Genomic DNA, 13,627 nt, shown 5'->3' on the forward strand with positions numbered 1-13,627 from the left:
AAACAGTGACTACAAGACAGGTGACATGGTGCAGATTCAGGTACGCTAGAACCACCAAGATGGGCAGCTGTAGATATTTTCCAATGCAGCCACATGTCTGCAGGCAAAGACTCCAACCTCTATGTTTATCCTCACACTTAGTTGTGAAAAAGTGCGAACAAGTCAACTAACAGATAATCAGAGTTATTGTGATTTATTTTCTTCAAAAGTGCACAAGATCAAAAAGTACCAGCGATCAAACCCTATCTGGTAGGAGTCCTAGTACAATTTCCTTGGTGGTTTGATGTTGCATCAGTCATGTGATGAAAATGACAGAAGGAATTACATTGATATCACACCTTACACATCTTTCCAAAAGATAGCAAAACACCACAGTAAAATGCAGTGACTCTGGCAGGGTCACGAGTTGATCTACCTCAATTAATTGGTAAATCATTATGTAGAACTCTGCCCATGGGATATAGTTCTGCTTCAAAGGTCAAACACACATAAAGATGTTCAGTAACCGTTCCTATATTTTCATTCCAATTTAAACATTTACTTTAGATTTGGTTGTTCGAATTTTATTTCAGGAAGTGCAGCGATATTCTTTATTCGAATAATGCTACTAGCTTGTCCTAGATTCCTCAGGCTTTGCCATCTCATAATTTTTACCTGTGCCATAATAAGGCCAAATAGCCCGGGACAGAAGCTAAAGGAAAGTAATGCCTTTCATTTGCCTCCTCTTCTGAGTTAAATTATCTAGGATCATTTCAGCATCCACGCATGTCTTTCCGCCAGTAACAGTGCATCAGCACATGTGATAGAACCATCTAGGTTATTTGGTATACCAATTGAATCAGAGATTAATAAGGGTTTTCAATGATTACTAAGTTCCATTTTTCTTAATTACCAAACCCCTGCCATTTATAACAATCTATCTTATTATTCCCTATTTGGTTACAAAACTACTCAGTTACTGGCTGCAGATATTTTCCTAACCTTTATCTGTAAAGTTGCATCCTTCAGGTCAGATGTTCCTCTGCATGCAAATTTACAGAGCCACTGGTCGGTATACCAACCAGAAACCCACTGGAGAAAGTTTACTGTATTGAGGTGGAGGAAAGGGGGAGCAGAATGAAAGGTCCCAGCCCTTGACTAGATGCATAGTTAGATTTATTCTCAGTTTAATGTGAATAAAACAGTACCAACATAGAGAATGGTAGGAAAAACAAACACCCAATGTTGTGATTTTTTTGCTGCTTCTGCTAAATAGGAGGTTGGAAGAAGCACATCTGATTCATCAGTGCAATTTAAGGAAGGAAATGAGTCAACTTTAATCAATCCAGCCTAAGTAAGATTTCAGAGGCACAAAAAAATTGCAATTGTTGGCTCTTAAACATCTTTTAAAAATAGCCACGCAAGCCACTCATTCAGTGGAAGGTTAACTAGAGATAAGCAGTAAAGCCGTGCCTTTGCCAGCAGTGAATGAATAAGGTCTGCATTTTAAGCAGTTAGGAAGTTAGGAATTCAAGCAACCCAGATAGTTTTGATTGGAGTGCTTGTAATTTTTTTCACTTTGAGGTGATTATATGATTAAGCTTAGCTCTATTTAGATCTGAGATCAGCCAGCTGTATGGCAAGAGGTCAAAGCAAAATTGTGCAGGTCCATTTTGATCAGAAGCACTAGTCAGGCACCTTATTTTGCTTGGTCAACCGGTATATAGTACTGTGACAATGAGATGGGGACTCTCAGGGCCATTCACTGGTCTTCAATATCAAGTAGGGTTTAATAGATGAGATTCACAGTACAAATCTAGAAAATTAGAAATGAAAAATGTACATACACTTCATATTTTAAGATGGCCTTTAAAACACATGTCCATATCTTATCTTAAAAAGCTTCCAAATTATAAAAAAAAACTGAACGATTATCTCTGTCTCACAGCATTTCAGAAAATTAACAATTTGGTCCTGAACAATCCAAACAGTTTTTCAAGTAAATTTTGTTTGAAGACATGGCTGCTGACTTAGAGGGGTATTTTCTTTTCTGAATCTCTCTCTTAACCATTCTACATGATTCACACTCAAGCACAGATGTTGAGCTCTACAAGGTAATCTAGATCTGCACTTTGTCAATTCTAAACATGACTATGTACTCATCCATCGTCCTACAATTTCTTTACATATTTTCATTCTTTTAAAACTGGTAAAACTTTGTCTTATCCTCTATGTTTGAGCTGGTGTCCTATTTGTTAATCCACCACGTTGCCCTCAGATTTCCATTAAGTATTTGCATATTAAACCAAGGACCGGGGAATAAAATTCAGATGTAGGTGATGTAGGTTTCCCTCACTAATCATTACCACCCACCCCCCACACAAGTCATAACAATTTTGAGGGCAAAGCCACCCACCCCATCTAATACAAATGTTGGGCTCTTCAATTATTGAGTGGCTTCTAGCCTGTTTTAAGGCATGTCCAATTGCTAGTGTTAATCAATGCAGGCAGGGTATAATAACATACCTCCATTGTAGGTTGGGTCTCAAATTCTGCACTTGATCTTAACAGGCTGTGGAATCACTGAACATTTTGAACTAAACAACTATGGAATCACTGACTACATATGATCCAATTCCTCATTTCTATTGGAATTGTTTACCACGTATTCAAATAGGAAATAAATGAAAAGGCATATTGGATGGGAGTCCTCGAGCAGAATTTCAAAGGATTAACTTGTAGGTTGATAGATGGTAAGGAAGGCAAATGCAATGTTGGCATTCATTTCAAGAGGACTAGGATATAAAGGTAACAATGTATTACTGATGCTTTATAAGACATTGGTCAGACCGCACTTGGAGTATTGTGAACAGTTTTGGGCCCTTTATTAAGAAAAGGTGTGCTGGCATTGGAGGATGCTCACAAGAATGATTCTGGGAATGAAAGACTTAACGTATGTAGAGCGTTTGATGGCTCTGGGCCTGTGCTCACTAGAGCTTAGAAGAATGAGGGGAGATCTCATTGAAACCTATCAAATATTGTAAGGCCTAGATAGTTTGAGTGTGGAGAGGATGTTTCCTATAGTGGGGCAGTCTAGGACCAAAGGGTAGAGCCTCAGAACAGAGTGACGTCCCTTTGGAACAGAAATGAGGAGGAATTTTGTTAGCCAGCTGGTGGTAAATCTGTGGAATTCATTGCCCCACATGGTTGTGGAGGCAAAGTCATTGGGTATATTTAAAACAACACACACAATATGCTGGAGGAACTCAGCAGGGTAGGCAGCATCTTTGGAAAAGAGGATTTTCAGGATTGTGGGTATATTTTAAGCATAGGTTGGTACGTTCCTAATTAGTAAGCTCATCAAAGGTTACAGGGAGAAGGCAGGAGAATGGGATTGAGAGGGATAATAAATCAGCCATGATGGAATGGCGGAACAGACTCGATAGGCCAAATGTCAGAATTCTGCTCCTATGTCTTGTGGTCTTATGATCTTCATTTTCAATAACCACAATTTCCACACGAATGTTTATGATGTGACTGCTTCAACATACTGTATTTGTGTTGAAATAAACAAAAAATCCTCCTGAGGGACTAGAAAATGTGAAACGAAAGATCTAATGTTTAATATTGCTGATCTGCTTAATGTGCTATTTCAATTTTCCAGTTTAGCTCCAGTTACAGAGCAGTTATAATGACACAAGATTAAATGATGGCTATCAGTTTTCACATTCATTTTGCAAGACATGTTGACCATGCCCTGCCCACACTAAGGCTTTCAGTAAATGATTATAAATCATGAAGTACTTTTCCAAAACTCACCGGTATTAACGTCGGAGAAACCAGTGAAGTAAAAGTTCATTGGCTAGATGCGAAGTCAAGGTGCATGAGTGCAGAGAGTGAATAGAAGTAGATAAAAGAAGCAAATTTCAAATCATGTGGACAACAACCAACGCAAGTTCATTTCAGATCCAACAAGTCTGGCTAGGTGGTATTGATCCTGCTTTGATCACTGATTACTATTTATCTATTAGCATTGCCAAAAGGTCATGATTCCCTCATTGTTACCATTACATTTGGGCATTTATAAATCAATATTGGGGCAGCTCTAGACACCCAGGTTCAACCCTGACCTCCAAAATTGTCTTTGTGGACTTCTGCTTGTGACTGTCTAGGTTCGCCCTGGGTGCTCCGGTATCTCCTTCATTCCAAGGACATGCAGTTTGGTAGCCATTGTTATCAGCTCTAGTGTGTAGGATAGTGGTAGAATCTGGGGGTGGCGGGTGAGTTGCTGAGATTGTGGGAAGAATAAAATATGCTTAGTATAGGATTAGATTAATAGATCACTGAGTGTGGGTGTAAGGTAGTGGATTGACGACCCTCTGTATGCTGCGTTACTCCATCGTAACATGAGAAAACAGTCTGGCTGCCAATTGGCTTTAGATTTTATCCCTGTGATTCATCTTCAAATCAATATTAGCAAAGACCTGTGAATTACCGAAACAAACCACATGTTCAAAAGAATCCGGGATGAGTAGTCTTCCAGCAGTCAGCTCTGTGTAATTTGTGCCTTTTAGGTGGCTGGACAAAAATCAAATTTTTGACAAATTTCAATCTTAATTGCAGATGTTAATTTAGCTTCAGAAAAGCGAGCAGAGCATAAAAGTTCCCTTCACTCATATTAAATCAAGGTAGAATGGGCCAGAGTAACATTGTTTATTACCATCATTTTAAGTTCCAATAAAACACTTCAAGAGGCCAAGCCATTTGTCATGGTGTACCATCATGTAGAATTTCAGAGGACCAGATTGCTGTGTTAGGCTCTAAGGAATCAGATATCTCATCATTTGTGTAGAATGTATAATGGGCTCCTGTGCACCAAATTACTACCTCTTGCTTTAATACAACGCTTTCAAATGCAAAATCACTAAAATGTTCATCAATTGCCAGTCTATTTCTGCTGAATACAGGATTAATTTCACATGTCACTAACACAACTTAGAAATTACATTGCAATATGTTTTGCTTAACCTGCTTTAGGCTTCCAGTGAATTGTTGGATTATTGATTAAAAGGGATGTGGGTAGGATTTCTAAACTGGATTAAAAAAATAACGGAATGCAGTGCAATTCCTGAAATAAAACATAGGTTTACAAAGCAAATTGGTTCATACCCGTCAGGATTTAACCGAAGTAAATGGGCAACTGACCTTTCACATTCATTCCACATCTCCTATACTTGTGAGATTGCGTGTGCCTTCATTACGAGTCGTTTCAAAGCCAGGAGAAGATTGTCTTGGTATCACAATACATTTTTATATATCAGGGAAAAATTAAAAAACAGTTTCACAAAAAAAAATAGACTTAGAAAGAAGATCTAGAGTGCATTTGCCATCCTTTTCTCTAAAATAGCAAAGGGAAAATTCTTCCAACAGCCCCACCTAGTTGCGTAAAATAGAGAGTTTAATAAAGCTCTCGTTGTACCTGGAAAAAATATATACGTACACCACAGAGCAAAGACGAGTGGCAAATTTGAACTGGGCTGACTCTTTCAGCAAGTGTCAGGCTTGAGTGGCAAGGCTGAAGGGTTTTGTATGGATTTAAATAGGTGATTTTTTTGGAGCTGAGAGGCAACGTGGAGGCAGTTACTCAGTAGCAGGTTAAGGACTCAGTCTCCAGCCTGTTGTTTTATTTGGGGTTTATTTCTATAGCTTTTAATAATACAGGACTTGTTGAATTCTCAGGACATCTACGCACAGTCATTTGAGTTTGCCTGTGTTCACTATTAGGAGTTTACAAATCTCGAAATGTTTGTGGGAGAGTTCTAGATTCTGAGCATAGTACCTTTCAGCTATGACTCACAGGCTTAAATGTGCACCACTGGTTCTGTGTTTCTTTCACAGTTTCATCCTGGAGTAGAACCCAGTGTCTAGTTAGCCTAACGTATTGGGCAAGTGGAACCAAAGTTGGCTCACTGGGCTGAATTGGCCAGCTGTTGTTCCTATAACAACTGAAAGAGATCCTAAGGGGGTGTGAACTTGGCAATGTACACCAAGAGTGGGAAGGTTAGAGTTCTTCTTACCTCCTTATCAAGCGCTGCCCCTGCCACCCTTCTCCCCTCCACCCTCCACCCCATCCACAGTCGCAATGCCATCAGCATCTGGGGATGAACCCTGGGCCACACACATTCAATGTCAATCCAATAACATTGGGATAGATTAGCCTCTGTATCACCTCTTATGTCATCAGTAACCTAAATACCATGTTGAAGTAAGATACGTGTGGCAGAGCGTTCGTGTCTACTGCTTATTTTACAGTGGCGTTTACGGCCAACTCTACAGTTTGTCTCTTTGCTTGTAGGTTTGTAGATTTGAAGTTTAGCTATAGTGAAATGCACCCTCCAGTAAGCCCATCTCAAGTTTCATTGTCCCCTTTATGACTAGACCATTGCACAAGTGTCTCCTCCCTCACACACCTGCATGCTTCTATCACTTTGACATTTCAGCCAATGAGACATCACCAAGTGGTCCTGTTGTCATTTGCAAGCACTGGTGTAGCAGGAAGGCCCATCAAGAAGAGTGCCTGTCTCAGACCCAATGGTTTTGGTCCATGAAACTCTGTGCTAAATTTGAGTTGAATTCACTGCCACAGGGTGAGGAAACCAAAGCTGTAAACACATACATCGCTTGCCTGCAGAAGTCCTGCAGTGTCTGAGGCCGCTCGCACTCTTTCGGACATCGCCATTGCATCTCAGGCTAACCTCATGGTGCATTAAAACCGGTCCATGTCATCAAGCCAGGAGGCAGGACTTGTTGGAAAGTCTGGGTAACCAGCACTGCTACCTGTGGAGATATCAGACGTGGGACCTCCTGTCATCATTCTCAGGGCATGGCCCATTCCCTGTCCTCCTTGTGCTATAATTCCCAAGTTATTGTCAATATAACCGAGGCTGTTCATAAGTGGGGTGTGTGCGGGGGCGGAGGCTATGGACGATGGAGACTGGGGTATTCCGTAGGGGCTGCTTGCTCTCAGGTCATGGTACTGCTGTCCTGTGACATCCACGGTGAAGGCCCCATTCAGTAACTGCCGGCCAGTCACGTCACTCACACCGCTATATATCCCATTGGCGTGTCCTAGCTCAGAGAGTATCTGATCATCTGGAACAGTGACAAGCAAAAAAATTAGAGCGGTTGTCAACAGTAATACTGGGAAAAATAGTCTACCATGGACAGCAATCAAATAATCTCTTTAATTTGTATCCTAGCGAATACAACCTGAATCTGCATAATCTTGCATTTTTAAGATAACTCCTGCAATTAAGGTTTTATATTAAGGTATAATCACATCATATTTCTCTTAGGCCAATATGATTGAACTCTGCTGTCTAATATTGCTCCATGAGGACAGACTCAGATTCTTATTAGATTCAGATAAGTTTGTTCTCATTTACATCAGGGTGAAATGAAACTCCCCGCTTACATGAAGCTTACAAAATAAACAGTGTAGAGTGCTGTGCAAAACTCTCAGGCACCCCCTAGTTAAATATATGTATCTAGGACTTTTGCACAGTACCTTATTTAATATAAAAGGTGAAGGGGTGTAGCAAGAGTTGACAGATGATAGATGAATCCAGCTGAGTGATCTCCTTTCTCCCTCATCTGCTATCACTCCCCTCACCTGGATCCAGCTATCACCCGACAGCTCCTTCTCCAGCCCTTCCCTGTACTTTTTCCTCCCTCCTATCTATCCTCTCCTGCTTGACTGGTCTCAACAAAATGTCAGCTTTCCATTTCCTTCCACTGATGCTTCCTGCCGAGTTCCTCTGGTGCCTTTGCGACACGCTTATTTGTTCCTACAGGTTTGTTTTCTTTCTGTTAACAAACTAGCATTCCACATGAGTATAATACCTGGCAGAAAAAGTGCTCTAATTCTGTTTAGCAGTATCTTCTGTGGGACCTTATTAACAACACTAAATTAAAATGATTTGCCTTGATCAAATCTGCTAATTCAATTTCTGAATGGACATTGAACCTATGAACGCTACACTACTTCTTTATTTTTACTTTTGCACCATTTATTTAACTTAACTATTTTATACATATATATACTTACAGTAATTTGTAGTTTTTTTCTCTATTATTATCTATTACGTCGTACTGCTGCCACAAAGACAACAAATGTCATGTGATTCTGATCATTACAAGTTCAAAGTATACCGATAAATTTGCAAAAAGATTTCATAAATCCCAGATGACTCTGCCTAATCCTCTTATGATTTTCTGTGCCCTGGGAGTGCCATAATAGTGGATTCCAGCAGGTTCCATAGTACTAATATCAAAGCAGTGGGTGGCAGAGTGGGGATACATCTGTACCAAGGAGGAGTAAGGTGCTCCTTCGCTCTGCTAGAGTGCAGGTCACCCTTGGGCAAGGTGTGACACCTGCTTATCCTCTTGATCAGGGCCACGTAAAGCTATGGCAGCATGAAGAGAAGGTCTATAAACAGCTGGTACATATCACAAGTCCTGGTTATGTCACCACTGATGGCAGGCAGACAACCTCTGAAGAGAATTAATAATGGCTGGAGTCACCTATCTTGTAAAGACACTACCCAGAGGAAGGCATTGGCAAACCACTTCTGTAGAAAAATTTGCCAAGAGCAATCTTATTCATGAAAGCACAATCATCTACGTCATATGACATGGCACATAATGATGATGATGATGGTCTATGGTTCCTTTTATTCTCCCTTGTTCCTTTCTAAAACAGTGGTGTTCTATTTCTGTTCCTGTCCCGGTACTTAACCAATTTGTTAGCTAGGTCAATTATGGATGTTTCTGTTAGAATAAAAGGCAAGACTGACAGGTTTAGGGAACCCTGGTTATCGTGGGATTTTGAGGCCCTGGTAAAGAAAAATCGGTTGGTGTACATCAGGTATAGGAAGTTAGGGACAGATGGGGTACTTGAGGAGCAGAAAAAGTGCAAGAGAACACTTTAAGAGAGAAATCAGGAATGCTAAAAAGAGGCCATGTGGTTACTCTGGCAGACAAGGTGAAAGAGAATCCCAAGGGTTTTTATAGCTATATTAAGAGCAAAAGGTTAGCAAGGAACACCATTGGTCCTTTTGAAGATTAGAGAGAATATCTGTGCATGGAGCTGAAAGGTTATAGGGGAGATCTTAAATGATTTTTTCACATCCGCATTTGTTTGGAAGGTAGCATGGACAATGTAGAACTGAGGCAAAAGAATAGTGAGGTCATGGACCATATCCAGTTGATGGAAGAGGAGTCTGTCTTAAGGCAAATTAGAATCGATAAATACCTAGGGCCTGACAAGGTGTTCTATCAGGCATTGTGGGAAGCTTGTACAGAAATTGCAGGGGTCCTGGCAGAGATACTGAAAATGTCCTTAGCCATTGGTGAGGTGCCGGAAGATAGGAGGATACCTAATGTTGTTCTGTTGTAAAGAAAGGCTCTAAAAATAAGTCAGACATTATAGTCCTGTGAGCCTACATCAGCTGTGGTACTGTATTATTGGAAGCTATTCTAATGGACAGGATATATAACTATTTGGACAGACAGGGCTTGATTAGGGACAGTCAACATAGTTTTGTGCATGTTAGGTCATGTCTAAAGAGATCTTTGAGGAGATTACCAAGGTTTAGGAAAGCAGTGGACTTTTTCTACATAGACTTTAGTAAGGCCTGGACAAAGTCCCTCATGCCAAAAGGATGAATAGGATGAAGTAGCCATTTAGACTCAATATTGGCTTAGTGGGAGAAGCCAGAATTTGGTAGTAAATGGTTCTGTCTCTGAATGGAGGCCTGTGAATATTGGTGTGGTGCAGGGATTGGTGCCGTGTCCATTGTTGTTTATCATCTGTTAATGATAATATGGTAAACTGGATTAGCAAATTTGTGGATGACACCAAGATTGGGAGTGTAGGGGACAGCAAGGAAGCTTGCAGTGTGATCTTGACCAGCTGGGAAAAAGGGTTGAAAGATGTCAGATGGAATTCAACATAGACAGTGCAAGGTTTTGCACTTTGGGAGGACAAGTGAAGGTAAGACTTAGTGAACTGTAGGACACTGAGGTGTGCAGAGAGATCTAGGAATAGATATCAACAATTCCTTGACATTAGCACCACAGGTAGATAGGATCATAAAGAGAGCTTTTGGCACACTGACTTTCATAACTCAGGTCACTGAGTGCAGGAGTTGGGATGTTATGTTGAAGTTGTACATGATGTTCATGAGGCTGAATTTACATTATTATGTGCAGTTATGATCACCTACCTACACGAAAGATCTAAATAAGATTGAAAAAGTGCAGAGAAAATTCATAAGGATGGTGCCAGAACTTGAGGACCTGAGTTATAGGGAAAGATTTGAATTTGTTATGACCTTATTCCTTGGAGCACAGGAGATGAGGGGAGATATTAAAGATGCATACAAAATTATGAGGGGTATAGACAGGGTGAATCCATACAGGCTTTTTCCCATCAGAGCGTGATGCTCATGTGGAATGAGTTGCCTGCAAATGTGATAGATGTGGGTTCAGTTGAAACAGATTGGGCAGATACATAGGTGGGAATGGTTTGGAGGGATATGATATTTGTGTGGTAGATGTGACTAGGCAGACTATCATGTTGGCGTGGGCTAGATAGGGCTGTTTCTGTGCTGAATTACTCTAGGTCTAACTTTTTGGTCAATTTGTGCTGTACATTGAAGTATACTGAAAAGTGATGTAAATTAGTAGCCTTTGTAAATCTGTGCTTCCAGTTTGCAGTGCAGACTAGTCTGCCAGATGTCTTTCATTGAGAATTGATGAGATGCTACAGTGTACCCACTATAGATAATACACTAGATACTGGAATGAATAGTGTAAATGAGTTTTGGATACGGTGATCAAATAATCTAGTTCTCCATGCTAGGCATGAGTTCCTTGAAACTCATTACAGCTACTGCCATCTGGCTAAAGGGAGCTCAAACCATCACACAAATTGGAGGCAGTAGAAAGAATTTGGGTATTAAACCAGTAGAGCCTGAAATTTTCCCTGGTTTGTGTGACATGGCTTCTATAGATTTTTTCTGCCACCCAATGCACAACTTGAACACCCGAGGATTTCTCAATGTAGTGGCAGGGATCTCAATGCACTAATTCTTCTATTGTCTGCAAAAGCCTTAATGCCATGATTATTAAAAGCTGCAAAGAACAGCTCTGATGTCCAATTGAATACCTTAATAACTAACTCTTTCTTGAAGGCTCGTGTGCTAATTTCCTCAAGCTATTAAACAATGTTGCCCTTGTTTAGCTTACTCACCTCTGAGACTCAGCTCACTATCACTGAGGCCTGCATCCTCCAATGAGCTCTCTTTCCCACTCTTTGTTCCACCACGGCTTCTTTTCACATTCTTGTAGTACTGTCCCCATCGGTGTCTGCCAGCATCCTTCTTCAAGCGCTTCTCCTTCGCTCTTCTGTTCTGGAACCAAACCTGAAAGAAATTTGACAATTTCCATCTCTAAATATTTGGTCAGCATCACCTGGCTAGGTAAGGTAATGTGGTCTATGTATGTCAAATCTTTATAGACTTTGTTGTGAAAATTATTGAATGCATTTATGATCAGTCAAATATCAGATGGACCACATTAGTGATCATGAATGCATTCAAACTGAATGATCAGTCAAACCAAAAAATGCACCTTATTCATGACGTTTCTTATTTTCAGCCCACACTCAAAACCATTGATGATAATGAGGACTTATTTAATTGGCACATAAAATCAAGGTCTCAACCTATCAGCCACCATTCTCCAAACTTCTTTATTACTGAAAAATAATTATTTGATCTTATTTCAAAGTGTGACAATGGGTTTCAGACGTATTAACTAATACTGCTTGACCTGCTGAACGTTTACAATATTTACAGTTTTTATTTCAGATTTCCAGCATCTGCAGTTTAGGGCACAATGCCAATCTTGTTTGGGGCCTAAAGTTTGATTGTGAATTCAGACATCAGATATTCAGTTCACATTGTAGTAATTTGCTGATTGAAAACCTACTTCCCAGCTGGTCATTAGATGGTTCACCTCAAGCAAGCCATAGAACACAGGTTTTCATGTTTTTCTTACGTTGTACTCTACTAGCCTTCAACATGTTAGGCGTGATCCGTAAGAGCCAGGCATTGCTCTTCGGGGTAGAACTGAGCCGGTCATCTCCCCTTCCAGAACTTCATGGACTAAGCACTGGTTCTTCAGCAAGACAGCACATAGTCTTCAAGCACCTAATTTGCGCTCATTTCCTTTTGCAACAGCACAGGGCTACAACTTTGAACCCTTCTTCCTGGTATGCTGGGTGTGCATGATAAACATTATTGACCTTAGATGATATGGTCAACTTTTATGAGACCGGAGGCAATAGCTTCGCAGGTATTTTTAACGTCTTTTTTCCATAATTGCAGCTTTGATTTATTTTACATAGTTGAAAAAAATCCAAAAATAGCAACATTTTTCAGTGGCCTGCATCATTATCCTATTCTGCCATGAAGCTTCCAAGTGGCCTGCATCTTTATCCTGTTCTGCCTTGAAGATCCCACGTTATATGGGAGAGGAAGGGTTTACTGATTTATCACATGACACTGTTTAGTCTCAGTGCTGCCTTGATGATGTCACCACAGTGATGTCACCACAGTGACCTCACCATCTGCTGACATTGCTCCTGCAAGCAAGCAGCTGTAAGCTGCTTTGACCACTGGTGAGGGAGTGGTGTGAATACTAATGTACTCTGCATACGTAATAGTGGTGGCCAAGCAAAACCAAGCAAGGTGCGTGCCCAGAAAAGTGGCTTCTCCATTTACCTGCACAACCCTCATGTCAAGCCCCGTCTCTGAAGAGAGCTGTTCCCGCACATGGCGAGCTGGCTTTGGAGAGGTTTTGTATGCATTTTTCAGTGTTTCCAATTGCTTAGCTGTAATTGTAGTCCGCGGCCTCTTTGCTCCAGCCTCTGCATCAGCATCTGTGTAAGACAACAGGTTTGGAGTAGATATTAAAATTACAAGCTGTAACATGTGATAAAGTCAGTGCAAACAAAGTACATGCTTTATATTATAATACGTGCATAAGGATGTGCAATGTCAAAGTATAAGTTATCTCAATCACTTTCTTGGAGAAGTAACTTAATTCAGTCCATGGGGCGAGAAGGATTTACCTTGAATGGTCCCAGAAAACTAGCAAGGGTTTACAAATGATATGGTCCTAGTGTTCCGGGTCCAATCATCAGCAAATACAGAATTCGAGGCCTAATCAATGATTATTGTGATCCTGGGATTGAAGGCCGAGGATCGATCTGAAGTCCGGAACTTGAGGTTCTTTGGCCTGTGATGCACCATCAATAACTCACTCTGAGACATAAGAAGCGAGGTATCGGCTTTTATTGACTGGAAGAATGAACAACACTACATCCTGTAGAATGAGGCCGGGCATCAGGCCTCAATCACCTTTATACAGGGGTCTGTGGGAGGAGCCACAGGAGCAGTCCAGACAGGTATATGTAGTTCACCACAGCCTGAGAGTCTCTGCGAGTCCATTGGGTAAGGTGAAGCCCAACATCCACAGGCCCAACCCTAGAGGCCTGTCCTGGAATTACAGGCCTGTGTAA

At 40.8% G+C, this 13,627-nt stretch overlaps 1 protein-coding gene across 1 annotated transcript in view; it reads right to left on the reverse strand.

The window, feature by feature from the left end:
- Nucleotides 1-266: 266 nt before the first annotated feature.
- Nucleotides 267-13,627, reverse strand: part of lhx4 (LIM homeobox 4) — an 85,571-nt gene continuing 72,210 nt past the window's right edge. The window contains exons 4-6 of the mRNA XM_073063615.1: nt 12,828-12,985; nt 11,294-11,465; nt 267-7,131 (exon numbers count right to left, since the gene is read on the reverse strand). Of these exons, the coding sequence (XP_072919716.1) occupies nt 6,746-7,131; nt 11,294-11,465; nt 12,828-12,985 (716 nt within the window). The 3' untranslated portion in view covers nt 267-6,745. The remainder of the gene's footprint in view (nt 7,132-11,293; nt 11,466-12,827; nt 12,986-13,627) is intronic.

Source organism: Hemitrygon akajei, chromosome 12, assembly GCF_048418815.1.
Source record: "Hemitrygon akajei chromosome 12, sHemAka1.3, whole genome shotgun sequence".
NCBI lineage: Eukaryota > Metazoa > Chordata > Chondrichthyes > Myliobatiformes > Dasyatidae > Hemitrygon > Hemitrygon akajei.